The sequence below is a fragment of the Acanthochromis polyacanthus genome, chromosome 1 (genome assembly GCF_021347895.1).
Source record: "Acanthochromis polyacanthus isolate Apoly-LR-REF ecotype Palm Island chromosome 1, KAUST_Apoly_ChrSc, whole genome shotgun sequence".
NCBI classification, from domain to species: domain Eukaryota; kingdom Metazoa; phylum Chordata; class Actinopteri; family Pomacentridae; genus Acanthochromis; species Acanthochromis polyacanthus.
The window spans coordinates 40,990,670-41,013,404 of NC_067113.1; the positions used below are offsets into that span (position 1 = coordinate 40,990,670).

Sequence of the window (22,735 nt, forward strand, 5' to 3'; positions counted from 1 at the left end):
CAGTGTGTCTCTCTGACTCAACACAACTTCTCAGGGATTACCCCCCCCCCATCCCATCTTTCAAAACCCTAGCAGACCAGTGACCAGTCCAGACTCATCATCGCTCACATCAGTCATTTCATTACTTGGGCACGCGCCATTGACTAGATGGTGTCATAACATACTGGCTTTCCCTTGAGCGTCACTGGATAGCCCGCGTGGTGTCCTGGAATGAGCTTCTCTGGATGGATTTTAATGCTGGAGATTCTCCGCAGCGAGCCGCCCTCAGCCTTCCGTGTCTGCCGAAAACGGCTCATGTTATACAAATAACATTATCCTACAGAACGCACGGCTTCCCGCTATGCAGCATGGAGCTTATGCAGAGCTGAGGACAGTGACTCAACCACTGTACAGTAAGTATGAGGAGGTGAGACATCATTATGCAAGTGTTGGGGTCATGTGCTATCCTTGTTTAGCCAGAAGCAGAATGAATAAAACAGCATGTGACCAAAACAAGAATGTCAAGATTTTAATGCAAAAACACATCTTTCAATAACTAAACCATCTCCGCTTTGAGCACAGTTGGCTGATGCTCAACTTTTGTGTTGGCGCACACAAACATAGTCATACCAGAAATCCTTTAGAGACAGGTGCTGGATTCAAAGATCAGAGCATGATGAGTAAAATGGGGAAGGTCAATCCATCACCCAAAGCATTTCAGCCCTGTTGTTTGACTCACAGGCATCTGGTAGAACAGATATTCTCCAATTTTTTCCCAGATCATACACTGCAAAAAATGCCCCTCGAAAAACAAGAGAAAAACTTATGTCAAGGAACTTTTTACCTTGAAATAAGTGAAAAATCTGCCAATAGAACAAGTGAAAAATGGCTTGGTAAGATTTCTTGAAATAAGACATGATATTTAGAATATTTAGATCTCAAAATTAGCTGGGAAAACTTATTTTTAGCTACATTTTACCAGAATTGTCAAGCTTAAGTGTCTTAAAATAAGCTAGACATGCTAAAAAAAAAAAAAAGAAATAGCAGTTTTATTTTCACAAATAGATTTTTGCTTTCATGTAACCTCCTAATTTGAGATGTATTAAACTTACTTTGAGTTTTCTTGTAAAATTCAACTCAAAACAAGATGATTTCAAGAATGTTTGACTTAACAAGATATTTATTTTTTCTTAAAACAAGTCCTTCCGTCTTGCTGAAATGCCACTTAAGTTAATTTATGATAAATGAAGTGCGATGAGACATTCTGACTAACAATAAAACAAACAGATTGGTAAGATTTGGAGTTTTTGCAGTGTATTACCCATTTACTCACAGTTTATGCATCTATATGTGACCAGAAGGACACATTACCGTTCAAAAGTTTGGAATCACTTAGAAATGTTCTTATTTTTGAAAGAAAAGCAGTTTTTTTCAATGAATCAGAAATCCAGTCTAGACATTGATGATTAGAAAACCCTTATGCAGTTATGTTAGCACATGGATAAAAGCGTGAGTTTTCATGGATAGCATGAAATTGCCTACAGTAGTGTATTTTTAAGCATTGAGTGGATTTTCTTCTGGTTTATGAACATAGCAGCACTAATTGTGCCTTGATGCATCCTTTGCAGACACAGATGGAGACTGAAACTGCTGCTCTACTAACATGCTGCTCCCACGTTTGTGTAGACACGGTGTTAGACTTTATTAGCAATGTTTCAAACCAAATCCTCAGGCAAACACTTGAGGGAGACCAGATTTGGTTGAAATGTCAGCAATAAAGCCTGTCTGAATTTTACACAGGAGCTCCGATTTCACTGTGCAGGAACAGAACTGGGGCTGCACAGTGCGGTAGTGGTTAGCACTTTCACCTTGCAGCAAGAAGATCCCCGGTTCAAATCCCGACCTGGGCCTGGGGTCTTTCTGCATGGAGTTTGCATGTTCTCCCTGTGCATGCGTGGGTTTTCTCCGGGTACTCCGGCTTCCTCCCACAGTCCAAAAACATGCTGAGGTTAATTGGTTACTCTAAATTGCCCGTAGTTGTGAATGTTAGTGTGATTGTGTGTCTGTATATGTAGCCCTGTGACAGACTGGTGACCTGTCCAGGGTGTCCCCTGCCTTCACCCGAGTCAGCTGGGATAGACTCCAGCACCCCCCATGACCCTCGTGAGGATAAAGCGTTGTATAGAGATAGAATGGAACAGAACTGAATTTTTTTCGCCACATATAGAATCTCTACAAAGTGCTCGACACAGGAAAAGTGTCGTAGAGACTCGGTTCAGGGAAACACAAAACTGTCATGTTATGATTCTCCCTTCTGGCTCTCTGAGTGCGTTTAAATGATCTTTCACTACACTGTCGCAGTTGACCTCTTCCAAAATGAGTTGAACACAGGTCACACATTGATCAGCTCTATAAAGTTGATTTCTAACCAACTACAGGCTTATTAGTGTTTCTATAAATATATTTTGGGAATTAATGTCATTTAGAGCACATGCTGATGAGGACTTTTGATCCCTAAAAGCCATTAATCTCAATATTTTCCTTTTGTACTTTAACTAATGAAAAATACATCTTAAAAGCCACATATATATAATTATATTATAGATAAACATATACATCTATCTAAAAGCCATAAATCCCATTATTTTCCTTTTGTACTTTATGCAAATAGCAAAAAATATATCTTGAAATAAAATGAATACAAAGCATGCAGTCATGTTTAATAACTTGGTGTAAAAACTAAAATGATTTTCAGCCTCAACTTCACAGTCAAGACGTTCTTTGAATGTTCAGAGAAAAGAATATTTTTATCATATTATTTTCATGAAAACTGAACCTGTCAAAAATGGAGGATCATACAATAAGCCAGAATGTTAATCATAAAGAACTACAGATTGATTTGTCTATTGTTGTTTGTTTTGTGTAATCTTCAAAATGAACTTTGAACCTGAAACATATTTATATTTGCCAAGTCAGTCAGGGGATCATCAAAGCTAATTCCGGTGCATCCTCTTGGAGCAATTAACGTCTAACCTAATTTCATGGCGATTCATCCTTGCCGAGATATTTCGCTGAGAACTTAAGTGTTGGGCTGAGAGAACCGGCCAACACCGCCGTGCCCGGAGTCAGGCAGTCAGGCTGAAACAACCATTTAAATGTAGAAAGCTGCTGCCATGCTGGCTGCCATTTCCGCCTTGCTGAGGCTGCCTGAGCTCCGGACGCTGTAATGACTTTCCCCAACACCAGCAAGCACTAAGTGGGCACCCATCGAGCACACTGATTGCCTTCGGCTGACCTGCAAACGTCTGCTCTCACCTGCACCCAACACCACTCAGCGAAGCTCAATCAGCATACGGTTCTCAGCCACGCTGGAGTATAGCTACTGTAAGAGCTTCTCACTGTAGTGGCAGTGAAAGATGCAGCGACAGCCTGCATTAATCCTTGACTGGAGCTGAAATAGGAAACCGAACTGGGGCAAGAAGTGTGTGTGTGAGTGGGAGATGGAGGGGAAGGAGCATTCAATATGAAGTAAAGCTAATTTATCTTGATGCTTTAGCAGCTGCATTTCTGAATTACTCGGTGTTACCTTAGGTAAGTGAAGGAAGGATGGATTGTGATGCAGATACGTGCCTTTTTTTATCATTTCTGCTTGCAGCTGCGATATGAGGGGCATTGTTTACATACCTGCAGGATTATAAAAGAAGTACAAGGAGCAACAGATGATGGTTGAATCATCGGGAAAATATTCTGATGTCTGGTTGTGCCTCGTATAAATGTAACGGCGACAATCACAAAGGGGTTACTACAGCACTGAGGCGACCAACCTACCAATCCAGATTCACTGGTTACATCTGCTGTGTTAATTCAAAGCTCTTCTACTTTCAGCATGCATCACTGCTTTGTTTCGCTCCTACTTTATGAAGGCAATAAGCCCATTTTTATCAGGGATCCGCTATAAATAATGCAAGAAGTAGCAGTGAAGGAAGAAACAACAATGTGGTGGTTATGTGAGCTCCAAGCAACACCTCCAACACGCTCCTTGCTTCAAAAAAAAAAAAAAATCTTATTACTGTTGCTCGTGGACTGTTACTGACCCGTTTCCTCGGGTTCATACGCTGGTCTTGCAGGTTTCGAGGTGCGTCTTCTAGGATGGTTTTGGACATAAGGGAGTTTCATTTCATGCAGTGCCTGAGCTGTGCCTTCAGGGACCGGTGTTCTCCTTCTGAAGTGCTTGTTGGACAGTGGCATAGCTTCAGAAAAGCACCTCTTTGGCATTGGATTGGAACGGATGAGTTTGACCATTAAAGTAATTTCTGAAATGATTCGAAATTCTTTGCCACTTTCTGCCACGATAGCCAGTCGAGTTGCATGCTATAGCCACACTAGAAAGGCATCACAACACACTGCTGATATAAAATTATAATAATGTTATGAAGAAATTATCTTTATGACGCACTCAGTACATTAAATGATTAACTTTGGCTATGAAGATATGACAAGTTGGTCTTGCAAGGAGCTGGTTGAAACTGGCTGCTAAGAAACTGATAATACCACTGCAAAAAAACCCAAAAAATCCTGTAACTCTTGGTAATGTAATTTGTTTATGTGCTGGTATAAAAGCTAAACTGTTTCCACATATTGTCAGTCACTTGTTCAGACTATTCTGTTCACATTGCCTTCTTGCAGTAAGTAAAACATTCACGTTGACTTGAGAGTTCTTTTCAGCAAACAGTATTCCATTTCTTAACAGCTGCCATTAAAAGCAGTACTATCCACTATTTTATTTACCGGTTCTTTAAGAATGACAGCGCTTTAAGAGGCGCCGTGTCTACGAGTTGCTTCGATGTGCAGCAGCAGAGTAATGTGTGTGCAGCACCATGCTTCAGCTCCCTGTAGGCATAGTGGGCGTACAAATCCGGGGTTTTTTTTCCACTCCTGTAAGCACACTGCTGCTTTCATGGTGACAAAACGAGAAGCACGGTTGCAAATACAAATAACTTGGCAGCACATGAAGTTAATTATGCTGTTATTTCACTTACAGATGACAGTCAAGGCGATGAAAAGTGCAAATGTGAACTTTTTTTCTCCATTTCAGTTTGATTAGCGAATTACCGGCAGTGATAATTGTTTAATTTATCTTTTTAGCTAATTTACCGACGTGGCAACACGCAAACACGGAGGTCACACTGGTAACTTCCTCGCTGCTGAAAATTAGCCGCTCACATTTATGCAAATTAACAACACAAACGTAATCAATTATCTTCCGAATTCCTGCAGAAAGGGTGAAAGTCGGTAATGAAAACGTGCACTGGAGTACTGCTTCAGCTCATCTCTGCAATGATTTAAGCTTTTACAAGCAGCAGTGTGAAATGCAAAGGTGGCTGGAAATGAAAATGCGCTGCTGGATGGATACAAAACAATTGAAAGCACTGCATTTTGTACTGATGTTTTAGGTTTTTCCTGTGGTATTGTTTCAGTATCGGCATATTTAGGCAGGTATGACATCAAATTTTTGCTATTGCGTCGTCCAGCCAGGTGGAAGTGACAAAGATTGTTCATTTTTTAAACATCCGATTCTGTTAACGTGACTGTGAAATACCTACTGCAACAACATGAGTGTCTTTCTGGAGACGCTCCATGAAAAACTGCATCATTATCCCTTCCTGGCATCAAATCCACAGGGGCCTCGGTAGCCACAGGACTTAGTCTCAATACCATCCTTATATTAGCCATAATGTCTCGCTCCAAGCACAACTCATCACGTCTCTGGGAGTGTAATTGTGCCCTATGTTCTCTTTTACCCCCATTAGTGTTTTGAGGAGATCCTAATTATGTCCTATAGGGAAAACCTGGTTGCTGATGGCAAACTCATCTAATCCTCACCTCCGAGACTAATAAAGGACAGCATTAGACGTGTGCTTGAGCGTAACACGGGACCATGCCCTAGGATTTCAGATGACATGAGAAATTAAAGTCATATTACATTGTGCTGAAAAAAAAATGAACTGCCAAAGTGCATAAACATGATTCATCTTCACTAGAACAGGAAAAGTACGAATCAGGAAGTGGACGTTTAATTACAGAGAGGATTATGATGGAAGTTTGCAATCTAGACAAGATATCCCAAGAGAAAGGGACAGCACTTTCAGAGTTGTGGCATTAGCAAAGCAGCCGACCACTGCAAAACAGAATTTGATGTATTATTCAGAAAGGCCAGGAACGTCCTTTGGAGATCGACCATAAGCCGGTCAGCGACCCTGCTCCTTGACTGGAGGGTAAAAAGGAAGCTAAACAAAGAGCAATTTATGAGTGTTTCACTGTGAAGTAACTGGTCTATTGTAAACCAATATCTGAGAGGGTTTAGAGTTTAATTGCTGGCACTTTGTCTGCTCGGAGCTGCTCTTCTTTTTAAAGAATAAAATAGAAGTTTCGCTTAAGGACGGCTATAATGTCTGAAATGTTCTTCAATGAGCACAAAGTCCTCGAATAGAAGTCGTGCACAGGTGAACACGTCGTCCTTCTGGTCGCCCCGGATCAACTCAAACCCCCAAAATACCGTGCAGCTGTTTGTGAGAGCAAAGGTTTTGCTTACAGCCAAGTCTGACCAAAACCTTCGCTTATCCTCAAGTGCACCGTCCAAATCTGAAAGAGGACTAGTACGCTATCATTAGCGCCGGATGTTATTCACACTTGAGTCATATTTGTGCTTTTAAATGCAACAATTTTTAAATAAACCCAGTACTGAAAGAGAAAATTGCATTTTTCTGCTCATAATATTTCCCAAGTGACTTGTGGAGGACTATAAATCTGAGGAGGAAGCAGCATTAAGTCCACGCACAGCAGAGATAAAGCTCTGTTGATGGTCGTAAGCTGCAACTCAAATTCAGATGTGTTCTGCAGCTGCTTTTTTGCCATGAAAGCTTTCCAATATTATGTAGTGTTGTGCAATGGTCACACAGAGTGCAAATAACCACGATTATCATTATCAATTATCTGCTGAGTACTTATTTGATTAAATGATGGTTTTGCCTCTAAAAACAGAAAACGCTGATGAATACTTTCCATCCAAGTTCCATCCAGTTGAACACTCGGCAGCTAACAGACATCACTGTTAACTTTATGAGCAATCGTTTGGCATGGAAATATTACAGAACTTACAGCGCTACCGTTGCTCTTAACCTGTGTGTTTTGTGAGTTTATTAGACAACGGTTTTCGCTTATAAAATCAGTAGTTTAGCTTTGCAGAGGCACAACTTGAAAAATGAACTCTTAGTAAGCGGCGTTTCAGTCACGATTTCATATTCATCTCATTGTCTGACAACAGAAACAGACATATAAATAAAAACTGTTTTGTGTGGTTTTCACTGAAGCTCAACCCGTGACATGACAAGACAGTAGCCTACAAGTTTCTGACGTCTTTGAATGTTCCTCAGCTTTACAGTTTCACAGAATTCTGATCTGTAGACGAACATTTGAATGCTGGTGGCCATGTTAACCACATTAGCTACACATCGACTAGGGTTTTCCTTTTGATACAGGAACATAGCCATCAAAAACATACGAAATGCACTGGATCATTAGTTCCTCGGGTGCTGGAGGTGCAGGAAGACTCTTGTGTTCACTCTCTCAGCCAACAGCAGAACATTTGGTGTGTTATTCTCACGGCCAAGACTTTTCAGAGTTAAGAGAAGGAGCTCTGGAAAAGAAGCTGTTCATTACTCCGCCAAGGAGGTGGAGGTAAGTGACAATCGTTGTACGTTTGTCTGTCTGTCTGTCAACTTAGTGGTCCACTAGTGACCGCCCACATGCAGGCGATGTTCAGATGCAGTGCCTTTACATGCAAGAAAAATGCATGTAGTACCTTTAGGATTTCAAATTGACTGTCAATATTTATTAAATCCCAGACAGACATGCACAAAGCGTGAACTTCTCTCACACTACCTGTCTCCAAACAAAATAAAATCTGATCAGCACAAATTAAGTACACTGGCTCTTCTAGCATCAACAAATCAATATCATACTTGAATGTAAAGGAGTTTATTACAGCCTCCTATAATCCATCCATTCTCTCTATACTCCGCTTTCTTCTCACTGGGGTCATGGGGGGTGCTGGAGTCTATCCCAGCTGACTCGGGTGAAGGCAGGGGACACCCTGGACAGGTCACCAGTCTGTCACAGGGCTACATATACAGACACACAATCACACTCACATTTACACCTACGGACAATTTAGAGTAACCAATTAACCTCAGCATGTTTTTGGTCTTTCTTAGAAAGACAAAAAAGACAACAAGAAACTGGCCATTTCTAAGAAAATAAAACTTTACTAGATCAGAGGTGTCTGTGTTTAAATTCACTTGCAGTAATTACATTAATGAAGCCCTGTTTTATAAACTACATGTAGCTGAAGAACCCCAGGAGTTTGTTTGATGGTGAAAAACATCCCCAACATTGTTCATCTAATGGCTCTGATCTATCTGTAGCTTTTCAAGCATTGAAGGTTATGATTGAATAGGAAACCTGCTAGAAGGAGCTGTGCATGCTACAGTAAGAGCAAGTTCTTCCACAGGAAAAACGGCATTTACACTTAAGAGAAGTAAAGCAAGAGACCTCTGGAGTGTGGGAGCATCAGGAGAAAGGAAGAAGTTAGGGTGAGGAGAGTGGAGCTAAGAGAGGGAAGCGAACATGCAAACTCCATGCAGAAAGATCCCAGGCCCAGGCCGGGATTTGAACCGGGGATGTTCTTGCTGCAAGGCGAAAGTGCTAACCACTACTGCACTGTGCAGCTCAGCCTCCTATAATATCAACAATAATTATAATAATAAAATTAAAGCAAACAGAGCTCTGGTATCGGAATCATATCGGAAGATATCCAAATTCAGGTAATGGGATCAGATCGGAAGTGAAAAAATGTGGATCGGTGCATCCCTAATCGAAAGTTGTGGACTTATCGGGACTTATCTGTTGGAAATGATACAAGGAACAACTGATTAAATTGTGGGGGTGTTTCTGAGTCCCATCAATTCCCGCCGCCCGCTACATATTTAGGTCGTGCGATTCGGTATCTGTACATAACGTGCACATGCATAACACACGCCTGTGCTCAGCGCAAGGTCATGCTGTTTGTGGGTACATCTATATGAAATGGACACATTCTATAGTGCTGTGACTTCTGCCACGATTTTTTTTTTTTCAAGATTTCAGCTGTCGGAAACACTGCAACGACCAAGCAGCCTTGGTGGAGTACTTTGCTCTCTGAGTGCTTTTCTTGTTCTCAGTGGAAGCAGTGGACAGTAAGGCTGCAGCTCAACAACGATTGGTTTGTCAGTTTCTACGTTAAACCTGAAATAATTCCACGTGACTTGTAAAGCTGGGTGGCCATCTATTTGAAGAGAAGCTTGAAGAACGGCAGTCGTAAGTGCCATCATATTCTTACAGCTTTTATTGTAGCTTTTAGGACATACAGAACACAATAAAACCATCAGGGAACTTTAATGAAACATATGCAGAACAAAAATGATGATAAAGATTTTCATTTTACTGCATTACTTTCAAATACCAAGTTATCAGTCTACCTGATTACTATTCATTGTCACTGGACCTTAAAAAAACGTCCACGAAAACACCCTGCCTTGCTGTTTGTTTGTTGGTTGTTTGCTTATAGAAACATTGAGTGCTTCTAGCTCTACTGTGTATTCTGGATGGATCATTTCAGGTCGCAAAGTAAAGTTCTTCAAATATTTCTGTGACTCCAGAGCATGAAGGAAAACTAGCTCCGAAGTAAATAAAAAAAATAAAATTAAATAAAATTAAGCCATAACCTGCTTAGGATAAAGACAGATTTCTTAATTACACACTCATATTAGCATGAGAACTAGTGGACTGAACCGCTCTCCCCAATAAGGACTCTATTGAGACAGATTACAGGAGCTAATACGCTTCTGCTCCTGGTGAAAAATATCCATTATTGAACACACAGTTGCAAGGGCAAGGAAAAGAAGTATGTTTTTCCTCCATAATATTTATTTAATGTACTTATCAATCACATTAAAAACAGCTTGACACTGTAAACAAGCGATGGAGCAAACACGAGCCGAGATGGGGGAGAATATCAATCACTTGGGCAATCGCTGGGGGATATAAATATTTCATGAAAAAAAAAAAGTAACACATTAGTTTGATATAGGCTCGGCTGCCTTTTGAATAAATCCCTGATGTGACGCTGAACATGCACACACACACACACGACCTAAGACTTTGATCCAAAGCCTCTTACAGGGCTGATTTTTCACCCCAAAATGAGATCCAACAGATCCCGGTCTCAACACAAGACGCCGAGTTTCTGAGCTGACGAGAATTAAGACGGAGTGGAGTTTGGGCGAGTTGGACGAAATTTAAACGACTTTTTCCCACATGCGAGAGTCAACACCACGCGTGCTCTGGCTACTAAGCAAACGGCACAATCACGTCCTCAAGCGCCTCCGACCACAACGCTCACTTAAGCAATCCACGTTACTTCCCACTCGAACGCCTCCCTCCAGGACTCCTGAGCTAACGGCGACCTTATTGTGCTTTATGGTATTTTTCATTTTCCGTGACACCACTATAATGTTGAAATAGGGACTTGGGGAGTTGCTGTAATATTTATACAATATCCTTTCCAAATCCAATTTAGTCCACTCAATGTAGCACAAATTGGATAATAAATATTGCATGCTTAAGTGTCTGCTGTGCAAAAAAATAAATAAATAAAAGAAGTTATATATGCGCTTCAAAAGGTTAAACTGAAAATGTGGTGCAATTTTCTAGTATTGGGGAAAGAAAGTAAACTCAAGAGGTTCCATGTGGGTAGATGGCAGAACTAAAATCACAGGTTTAGACATTAAAACACACAGTTAATACTTATTTTTATAGATTTTTACTGCGTAGAGTGAAAGGCAGTTGGTATGTGTTGCCTTATCTGAGAAATCTATGCATGTACCTGTTATTTCTGATCATTTGATGACTAAAAATGCTTAAATAAATGAAACCTTAAATAGCATAAGCTAGCAAAAATGCATTTTTTCTTCACAATTTTAGGGGAAAATCCTTTATGCAAGAAAAAAACACTTGGAAAAGTGGCATAATCAGACGTCTTGTTATGGTTAAACAACGATACAACATCCAAATGTATTCAGTGGAAGAGAAAAACATTTAATTATAATTTAGAAACGGAAACTAAAGAACTTTTGCTTTAAATTTTGTTAATGTTTTGCTAATTTATTAACATATCTACATCAATTCATCATACACTATGTGCAAATTTGATGCATAAAAGCCAGAAAGTGCATGTTTGAATGCCATACCTGCTGCAAATTGATTTGCATTGAGATTTTTGGAATTTTTTGCAGGAAAGTAAAGTCAAATCTGCTCCAACGTTCAGATATGAGTGGGAATGTAGTGAGAATATTGGATTGGCATGTGGCTGCATGGCATTTACAAATATTACAGTAAGTCTCTAATGAATTATATGGGGGGGGAGCATGAAAATAACGGTTGAATATGGGTAACAGTGGAATGTGTATTTTCTGTCTGCCACAACTGTAACACACCCCCTGAAGAGCCAAAACAGAGCAGCAGCACCAAAACACCTCTTTGCAACCACAAAGAACTATTGACAAATAAAAGTACAACAAAAATAACAAATATTTTCACACTTCTTCACATGGTTGGCTTGAAATACCGAGCGCAGGGGCAGAGTATCAGTTTTGGAGACAATAGCAGTGCTGTCAAAACACAAAAGCCCTTTAAGATTCTAACGGTTTTCAAGGAAAGAAAAAGAAACAAAAAACTACGGCACGCGCAGGAAAAGTTGCAAAAGCTCACCTTGTTTGACACACTTGAGTCGGACGGGGTCTTTGCTGTGTTTGACCACAGCGTGCACGTCCCTGGTGGTGAGTCCGGCCACGGGAGTATCGTTGACTTCCAGCAGGAGTTCCTCCGGGAAGAGTTTGCCGCTGTGGCACGCCGCTCTGCCCGGCAGAAGCTCGCCGATAACCGGGAAGTGTCCATTCTCCGCGCCGCCCTTCAGCTCCAGCCCCAGCTCCCCCTCCTCGTCCCTGCAAAGCACACTCTCGTGGACTTTGTTGGTCCAGTGGTTCTTCCTCTTCTTCAGGCTCTTGGACATGGCTCCAAAACAAAGTGAGGCAGGCGGGCGGGTGGGAGGGTAGGGGGGGTGAAATCACATGAGTGCGGCCGTGGAAGAAGTTTAGTCGCTGGTCTGAAGCCTCCCGGTGTCTCCGTGAGCCGGTAATGAGTCCAGTTTCAGAGCGAAACGCCAGTTGTATCCATGTCAGCGAACACACTCAGCAGCTGGATCATCAGTCTGCCTTTGGAATAACTGAGAGCTGCCCAACTTGTGGTGCCTTCACGGGCCGCCCCAATCATCGGAATTGACAGCTTCCGTGTACACAAACCTCATTGCACGAAAAAAAAACCCACGACTGGTACAGAACTGTAACAGAGTAAGAAAGCAGCCACTACATTTTCAGCACAAAAACATTAAAGTTGACTTTTCTTGGATTCATAGCTGTCTTAATAAGCATGTATTGTTTCTTCTGGCTAAAATCTTGAAAACAAAATCATGGCAGACATTGCGGCACCATAGAATGCAGACATTTAATAATATAGAAGTACCCACAAAAAAATTACCTTGCACTGAGCACAGGTGTGTGTTATGCCTCTGTACATTATGTACAGATACTAAATCACGCAAGAGCATATGTTTCAGGAGGCAGGAATAGATGGGACTCGGAAACACCTCCACAGTTGTTCCCTGCGTCATTTCTGATAAGTCTGTAGTGGTCAATTTGTAGTAGAATCACAATCATGTGATTGTCAGCAGGCAGCAGGCGTAGTTACAGTGACGTTGTGCAGCTATCTCGCAATGATACAGTAATCTTTAACAAATATGTGCATCCAGACTATAAGCTGCATCACTGCCAAAATCTGATCACATGGTCCATTTGTCATTTCTGACCTTCTCTGAAAATTTCTTCCAAATCCATTGTTCCATTTTTGAGCAATGTTGCGAACAGACAGACAGTCAGTCGACATATGCAAATCGTCACATAACTCTGCGGTTCCTTCATGGAGCAATTAATAAAGCCAAACAATGATGAAGATAAACTCTATTCAGATAACATCTTCCACAACTGGAGTCTTGAGCAAAAAGCAACAATAAAGCATTAACAATCATTTTTAAAAAATGGTTAAATGATAAAAAATGAGCACAAAGCTACTTTTTTATTGCTTACTAAACAAGAATGTGTGACCTCCATCCATAAAACGTACAGCAAAAAGCACCAAGATGTTCAAAAGGAAAAAATAAAACATTAAAAAGCAACAATAGAAAGTTCAAAAAGATAGATGTTAAAAATGAGCAATGAACTACTTTTTATTGCTTACTAAAGCAAAATGTTTGACATCCATCCAGCAAAAAGCAACAAGACATTCAAAGAGTAACAATAAACATTTAAACAGACCATTAATTGTCAAAAAGGGAGCAATAAACACATTTTTAAAATTCTTTCAAAAGAAAAATATGTGACATTTATCCATAAAATACACTAAACAAGACTTTCAAATTACTTGCAGATACTAATTCTCATTTGAAAATGTACTTTTGCATATTTCTAAGTTCCCTTTAACCTTCTAATAGCATTTGAATGCATCACTTAAGTTAATAAATGAAGATTTTCTTCTTTACAGCAAATAGCAACAATAAAACATTCAAAAAGACCACCAAACGTTAAAAATGAGTCAAAAACAACATTTTTATTATTTAATAAAGAAAAAATTTGGACATTTATCCATAAAATACACGAAAGAAGACTTTCAAATTATTTGCAATCACTAATTCTCATTTGAAAATGTACTTTTACACACTTTAAAGAGCATTTAACCTCTCAAACAGCATGCGAATGCATCACTGAAGTTTATGAACAAATGAATTAAGCAACACAAATTTACATTATTTTTAAATGTCTTTCTCATCCGAATTTTGAGCTAATTTCTAACTGCATCACTCAGACCCGTTCACAACTTCCAAACTTCCAAGTTTGCAAGTTTACAAGGGGTATTTGAAGGCATCATCCAGCTCCAACCAACCCAACTGACCCGGATGTGAAGGCTGGAGGAGGAGGAGGAGGAGAGAGGAACAGGGTTTTCCCAAATTCAGCTTTCCATGGGAAAAAAAAAGGAAAGGAAAGGAAAAGAAAAGGGAGAGAGCGAGAGGCAGAGCAGCTGTATTTCCACTGGTATTTCAGAAGAACAGCGATGATGAGGGTTTTGTTTTGTTTTGGGTTTTTTTACATACCACAAATATGTATTATCTTTTTCACATATGATTCCAGACACTTCAAGTGTTATAGTTGGTAAAAGAAGTGTCAGTCAGAGCATCAGACCATAACGTAAAAAAATTACATCCGCAGACTCAACTCAGCTGCTTGTTTCCAGCCGCATTGTCATTTATTTCCCCTTGAATGGAAGTTTTCAATCTATTCCTGGACTGCAAAAGGTTACCCGAGTCAAACATTTTACTCCCTTTAAAAGTTATTTTATTATTTCTTCAAAGTCTATTTCCAGGTGAACTTGACTGCCAGATATTATCGCTTTCAACCGCCTCAAGGTCTTCCGCGAAGTTTGCATTTTATAAACCACTTTCAAGGACCACGCGCGAGTATTTATCAGCGGAGAATTTCTCCTCATTAATAGTACTCGGATTTCTGAAGCCTCTTTGTTCCGTCTAACAGCGTTTATTATACACACAGCAGTCAGTTTGAGTGAAATAGTTTTGTCATGCGCCAGAAGAAATGGCTCTAAAGGGAAAATCCCCTTGTGTTTATCTCAAATAGAGAGAAAGGACATCAAGCAAGGGGAGAATAATCCATCTTCAAAAAAGGGGGGGAAAAAAACAAGAAAACGTGGGTTTTTCCTTCATGGGCTGACAATTTTAAAACTTTCAATGGTCTTTGTGACGCAGTTTCTTCTAACATCTCTCCTTAAACATTCCTTAATGATAGTTTGCTACTTTCCTGCCAAAACTGTACAGATAAACAATGATAATTGCTGTGCTATGCATTGTTCATCCTTTTCAAAGCTTTATCATACATTTTTTCTCATAACAAAACAAAGAATTCCAGCAATGAGAAGATAGGTGCACTTGTTTCCCACACTCAGAGGCTTGTATATGTATCATTATGTCCTTTATTCCATCTTTTAAAGAGAAAATTCCCCAAACAAAATCAGTGTTGCAAGCTCAGCTTTATAGCCGGCTTTCCAACTTTGGTGCAAACTTTTACACAAACGGCCCCGTAATCAGCCTTTTCAGCCTCTCAGTTTCCCTTACAGTGTAGAATGCTGCCTCTTTGACTGTGAAAATAGCTGTGAGAACCCAAACAACATCAACTAATACTTACTGAGCATATTTCCAGACTCACGAGTCGGACTCAAACCGAGGCTGATGCAGTAGGAACTCAAGCTCTGGTAGATGGGTCTTTGGTCAACCAGGTGAACTACTGGATGCTCCATCACTCTAGGTCCGTGAGAACCTAGGAAACTAAAGAACAGAGGTTTGATATTTGGCAAACTTTACATTGATGGCGACGTAAGACAGGAAAGACTGCCACTTGATAAGGACACTAAGAGGATAGACAGAAATGGTTCTTGTTGTCTGCATTGACACTCAACCAGACTTTTTTTCTGCACTCAGGATCAGCATGGGACATTCTGTTCATACAGAAGTGTTGGCTGCTTGTATACAACCACCCCATGTTGTGTAGGTCCTTCTTGTAGCACCAAAACAGTTCCAACCCTTTAAGACTTGGACTCCACAAACCTCTGATGGTGTCTTGTGGTACCAGGCACTAAGATCTTAGCAAAAGATCCTTAAAGTCGTGGAAGTTGCAGTGTATCAGACATGTTTTCCACCACATCCTACAGGTGCTCGATCAGAACAATCCCTAAGTCTAAGGTGTGGCAAGATGAAGGGACAATATATTTCCACTGCAAGAATCCTGCTGTAGATGCCAAAGTTCATTACTGAACTGACTAAATATTCCCAATGCAAGATCAGTTTCATTAGCTATCAACCACACCTCATCTGCAGAGTTAGCTCAGTCGTCTGTGAGTTAGTTGAGGTTTCAGGAGGAAAACTTGTGTCACATATTAAACAGTTAAAAGATAAAATGGTTTCAGGTATCCAGGTAGCTTAACTGATTGACCAGGCAACCCATAAACGGGGCTATAGTCCGCAGCAGCCTGGATTCAGTTCCGGTTCACGGCCCTTTGCTGCTGGTCTTCCCCCCCATTCTTCCCCCTACTATCCTGTCTGCCTATCGACTAACCTATCTGATAAAGCCGACAAAAAAGGCCAAAGAAGTAACTTAAAAGATAAAATGGTTCAAGAAAGTAACAAAAGCACTTAAAGCTCAATACATTTTTTTCTCACAAACGTAATTCGCTCATTCACTCAAGAGTTCACTGAGAAGACTGATGCTGCTCTTTTGTCTCAATGCTAAATATTGAAAATAAGCTAAGCATAAAACAGCATAGCTCTGTTTTTACACATTACACTGTTTGTATGGTTTAATCACACCGCATATAACACTTAAACTGTGAACTTTAGTAGTAGTAGGAGGATTTTGTTGCCTTTGGGTAGAGACAGACTCGCCGTTTCCTCCAGTCTTTAGTCTTTGCAAAGCTGAGTGAAGCAAACTGACTGCTGACTGTGGCTTCATATCTATCCTGCGGACATGAGAGTGGTATTGATCTTCTCATTTACCCATCAGCAAAACAGTAAATATGTTCCAAAATGTCTTGCTCTTTCAATGTAAAATTACTGGAGCCAACCTTTCAGTTAAGTACTATGGGAGATAAAGTCCTGCAGGTTGCCCCAAATTATAAGGAACATACCAATAATTTGAGTGTCCTGAGTAATAACTACAGCTTTTTAATGAGTCTAGTGACTGAGCATTGAGAGACACACAGATATCCAGACTGAGCTTCTCCACAAAACAGATTTTGCTGTTCTTGAGTCATGACAATAACAAAGCGACAGACAATGCATCATTTTCTTCTCTTGACGGGATTTGGAGAAGTGCCTCTGCATTCCAGCAGTGGGAGAAAATTAAAAAAAGAGAAACGACGCAAAAGGGAAGGGGAGTATTTGAACAAGGGCAGGAATTCTGGAGGCAGTGTTTGAACAGGGACAGGAATGCTCTGCGCGTGGCACAATAAGTGCTGGGGAGGAGATCCGAACATCAACAGTTCAGGGAATGAAAAGGACTGGAAAAACAGTGTGGGATTAAACTGTGCGAGATTCGCTGGGTGGGCTCCAGGCTGGCGCAATGAGCCCATAAGGGTGGCTTGATGAGAATGTCTTTTACGACCAATAAACATAATATATATGTTTAGAAAGCAGCATTTTCAAAATTCCTGTTCGTATAGCTCTCATTTTTCTCGGAGACATGACACGCGGTATGCAAACAACAGCTTTCATTCTTCTCTGCAGATTCAGATTGCAGGAAATCACTCCGGTCAGCAATCAGTCACATCCACACAACCAGATGGGAGTTCATTGGCTCAGCCATTGATGCTGCCCCTGGGATTGCTACACCGCTCTGCTACATGATGTAACGGTTATGACAGGCAGGATCGGAGTGGGACTCATTTTCAGCCCTGGATTTTCATGCCTCAGACCGGCCCACTTTAGATCACAACCTATTACTATTACAATCATGTAATTCAGTGTCCATCCATCCATTCTCTATACACCGCTTTATCCTCACTAGGGTCATGGGGGGTGATGGAGTCTATCCCAGCTGACTTGGACGAAGGCAGGGGACACCCTGGACAGGTCACCAGTCTGTCACAGGGCTACATATACAGACAGACAATCACTCTCACATTCACACCTACAGACAAAAGTCTTGTCGCTTCTCATAAGTTGTAGGAACAACAAATAACTGGACTTGTAGTTGATCAATTGGAATCAGAAATGGCTCATATGAATGACAAATCCCTCTATATTTACTATGCCAAAATAAAGTTTTGTGTCATTCATTGAGTTTTAGCATTTAATTAGGACAGAAAGGTCAGATTTTGCTTGGACAAAAGTCTTGTCACATACAAAAATAATGTTGAAATTACACATATATTTCATTCTGCATACACAAATACTGTATGCTATAAAAACATCAGAACATTAAGTCATGGTGTCTTGCAAAAAAGAATTAATATTGTGTATGACTTCCAGAGTTTGGAGGACTGCATCCATACGTCTCACCAATGACTCAAATAACTTATTGATAAAGTCATCTTAAATGGCAAAGAAAACAGTCTTGCAGGGCTCCCAGAGTGCATCAAGATTCTTCGGTTTCATCTTCCAAGCCTTCTCCTTCATTTTACCCCAGACATGCTCAATAATGTTCATGTCTGGTGACTGAGCTGGCCAATCCTGGAGCTCCTGGACCTTTCAGGAACTTTGATGTGGAGGCTGAAGTATGAGAAGGAACGCCATTCTGCTGCAGAATTTGCCCTCTCTTATAGTTTGGGACGTAATGGGCAGAAAGAATTTCTTGATACTTCAGGCTGTTGATGTTTCCATCCACTCTGCAGAGCTCTCGTACCCCCCATACCGGATGTAACCCCAAACCATGATTTTTCTTCCTCCAAACTTGACTGTTTTCTTGGTGAATCTTGGGTCAGTGCGGCTTCTGCTGGATTTGCGTTGATTGGGATGCAGTTCAATGGATGATTCATCAGAAAAATCAACCTTCTGCCACTTTTCATTGTCCATCCTTCCTGTAAGCTGTGGACCTTGACAAATGCAACACGATTTGTTGTTGTCTTCTGTTTAATGCTGGTTTCTTTGCACTAATTTGACTGTGGAGAACACAGCGTGAGAGAATTTAACAAACTGTTCTTGTAGATACAGGGATTTCTGGCGACCAGTTCACGTGTAACTCTGTTGCAGTTGAAAAAGGGCTGGCCCTGGACTGTCGAAGCAACAAATGCTCTTCTCTAACAGGTGTCTGCCTGACCTGGGCTTGTCATGAACGTCACCAGTTTCTTCAGATCTTTTTCTTATCTTTTCTACTTGACATCTGGATAAATTAAATGTGTCTGCCACCTCAGCAGCAGACTTGGTCTTCAGGGTCTTGATGATCAGCACTTTGGTCTGTGGTTGGATCTTTGGCATGCTGTCGGGGTCAGGTTGGCCGTGAGACCGGGTTGGAAGGTCTTGTGTCTTGGGTTTCTTTTTATATACACCTGGGAATGTGTCAGTTACAGTATTTGTCACAAGTGAACTTCTAATCTGTGATTGGCTGAATCATTTAAAGACATGACAAGACTTTTGTCCATGCAAAAACAGATGTCATGGGCTTTACCAAGACGTGAACATCAGGACACTTTATGATGGGGTCAATTTGCACCCAGTTATTAATGTGAAAGCCCTTGACATTAAAATGAACCATTTTTTGTGAGAACTGATTGATTAGAAATAAAGTTATGTGCCATTTAAGGTTACTATACCCTTATGCGACAAGACTTTTGTCACGGACTATAACTGATGTGATCATTAACTTGAACGGTGGTTTACAAAGTTCAACAAAGTCCGTATCCGTTTCCTTGGCCTCATTTGTTGTTTCAAACCGTGAGCTTTAGTGAAAAAGTTTCCAATTTCTGCACATTCGGCTGCGTCCGTTTCCAGAGCTTTCCCATTTTTAATTCTTGTCTTCTCCACACCACCCTTGCTCTTCCCGTTTTCCATCTTTCAAACACCTCTGACCGTGTGCATGGACGTGTTACGTCACGGTGGGTCTGCAAAAAAAAATAAAAAAAGAGCTGTCAGTGGAGGCGGCCCAGGAACAGCAGTAGCAGCAGAATGATCAACCCAGAGCCATGACTGAAGACCAGACCTCACGGCCCAAACATCAGACCGGCCCACCGGGTATTGTCCCGGTCCTCCCGATTAGCCACTCCGGGCCTGATGACAGGCCTCATTGCAAGATAATTAAAGCTGGTCAGGAATAAAGTATAATTGCCTGATGATGGCTTCCACTGCCAATGAAAGGGAAAGTTAATATCCTCTCCGCTCGAGCGAATGCTGTCATTCCAGCTCCCGCAGAATCATTTCTGGCGATTTGGCCGGTTGTTTCACAATGTCACTGATGCTCGATACGAGGTTGAATGATTGAACAGAAGCTCCTCTTTCTAAGCAATCGATGTGGTCTGATGTTTGTCTTATTCGGGCTGATTCCATGTGAGGCATCTGACCTGTTTGTTTTTGCTGCCATCTGCTCGACCTTGCAGCCCAGGAAAGATTCAGTCCGTCACTCAGACTATGCTGTTGCTTGACCCCCACAGACAAAGAGGTGCCAAGAGATGTGCAGCTCAGTCTCAGACACTGGCAGAACCATCTCTGGCTCTGCTGGAAGTAGCAGAGAAATGGAGAGAAACCAGGGGCATTGTATGGTGTTAGAAAATGAGTGGGTAAAAGAGAACATCCTGCAAAAACCTATTCATTTATCCTACTCACTGGATTCAGTACGGATTTTAGCTTATTGAGTTTTCAACCCACCACTTCAGATATTGTAGGTTTAAGGTTTATTTTGGGACATTTTTCTCACAACTTTTTGTATAACCATGTACTTTTGTGACCTTTTGACCTTAAACTTCTTTTTGCAAAAGATACTATATTCATCCATTCAAGTACAGTGTTTGAGTACAATTTTGAGGTATTGTGCCAGTTTGTGCTTCCTCTACTTTATTATATTCTTCAATCTGATGGCCGTGCTTTCAGTTAATCAATTATTTGATCAATTAAATGTAGTTGTTGCTGCTAGGAGTCTCTTGATCTAAATAATAGCAAAAGATGTGGTGTGATGGCATCTTGAAGTAGCATGGGATCATGGGAGTTGCTGTCTACATCCCATTTGCTGATGAAAATCAATCCAGCTTGACTATGGCAGAAATCACATTCACATTATGATTAGTCATGTATATTCATGTTATGCCACTTCATTCTAATGAAATAGCCTCAAGTCATGGTAATGAGTGGACTATCCGTACAGCTATGGTCGCTAATGTAGTAGCAAAGATTCATATTAACTTTTCAGCATGTTGTAATTTACTTCTGCAACCCATCCTCGTTTGGTTTTCAGGCTTTCCAAGATGTAGCATGTGACAGGAGTATGTTCTCAGTCATCCAGGTCGTAGTTTAAAAGGCTTCAGTAAAAAGCAACCCTTTTAGGTCCTTGAAAGCCTTTCACCTCCCATCCTTGGTAAATGGTGCCCTAGACCTTTTACTCTGTGTAGAGATGGCTATTTCAGTTCAACATGTGGCAGGAGATTTTAGCCGGTTACAGGGCTTTGCAGGGATCAGATGAGATTGTTTAAATAGCAATAAAGTCCAAGGTGAGGGCAATATGTGATGACACAATGACTTAGATGAAGGAGTCTCACTTGGACAATCTTGGGAGAAGCCAGAAATGAACGTTGACTTTTAGCTTGACTTAAACTTGCGCTCATCTGGTGGGAAGAGCTTTTATGGAAGTTGTTTTGGGTTTTTTTTGTTTTTATTGTAAGCTACCTTATGACATCAAAATTGTATAACTTTTGCTGCAATGAAGACACCATTGAAAACATTAGTGTAGTGTTCATTCTAAAATCGATAAACCAGGTCTCAAGGTGGTGGAGCTCCTTCCTAAATGCAACATTAATGTTCTTTCAGTAGAGGAGTGCTTGCATGCTTCTGAAGGGAATTAAGGCCCCACAAGCTCCAGAACAAAACAGTATTATTATTCATATCCATTTACATTTAAGAATGGTCGCACTGGGGGAAAAATGTAAAACTGAGATCTAATTGAGATATAAGTGATACCTGAGAGAACACCCCTAAATCCCTTCCTCCATTCACAATGATTTGCATTTGGTTTTGTTTAACAGTTCTAGAAAGTGGCCCTCTGTCATTATTTTTAAAAAATCTGCACAACATGAGCACCCACCGCTGATTAGGAACAAAAGATTATGGCATAATGATAGCAGCACAGTGACCTTTCAGTGTTTTGTGTTTTGTTTTTGTTTTTTTTGCAGGACGAAGAGCCCTGCCACAAAACAAAGTGCAAAACCACTGTGAAATCACAACGAGAGCTAGGTCCACTGCAGGGCCCCTGGCTGCTTTCTGTCAGCTGATGAATTAGTCTGTATGCACCTAATAACACCAGCCGTAAATCAAAGAACCGCAAAGTGAAATTCCGAGCTTCTATCATCACCGGGTTTGATTTGATTGCACTTTGCTTGATTTTTATGCTGTTTTACCCTCAGTTGTGACCGGTGTTGTGTTGGTCTTTTCTCTGCTCTGCTGTCCGATTGCTAATTTATGTCGACTCTGGGCTTTCACGTGGGGTGATTTAGGCTGGATCGTGGTGTAGTCAGGCTCCCACGAGACCGTCACTTCACAAATCCTGGCCTGTGCACCAGCACTCCCCTTCCCCTCATCACTCTTCCCACCCTACCAGCTCAGATAAGCACCTTTTACCACACTGAGGGCTTTTTACTGCCTCGACGCCTGCAAAGAGTCCGAGCGCTCAGTCCTGCAAACACCAGGCTCCTCTGCTTCCCTCTCGCTGGGGGTGAAGTTACATTCCCGTTATCACAGTCAGTCATCTGTCTTCACAGGCTCCATCATTCATCGCAGGTGGAGCAATGACAC

At 41.0% G+C, this 22,735-nt stretch overlaps 1 protein-coding gene across 5 annotated transcripts in view; it reads right to left on the reverse strand.

Annotated features, from left to right (window-relative positions):
- Positions 1-12,357, reverse strand: part of magi2a (membrane associated guanylate kinase, WW and PDZ domain containing 2a) — a 313,872-nt gene extending 301,515 nt beyond the window's left edge. For 3 of the 5 annotated variants that reach the window (XM_051951516.1, XM_051952786.1, XM_051953215.1), the window contains exon 1: positions 11,845-12,357. In XM_051951516.1, the coding sequence (XP_051807476.1) occupies positions 11,845-12,145 (301 nt within the window). In that variant the 5' untranslated portion in view covers positions 12,146-12,357. The remainder of the gene's footprint in view (positions 1-11,844) is intronic. The other 2 variants (XM_051951162.1, XM_051951910.1) reach the window with 2 other exon arrangements.
- Between the last annotated feature and the right edge of the window lie 10,378 nt (positions 12,358-22,735).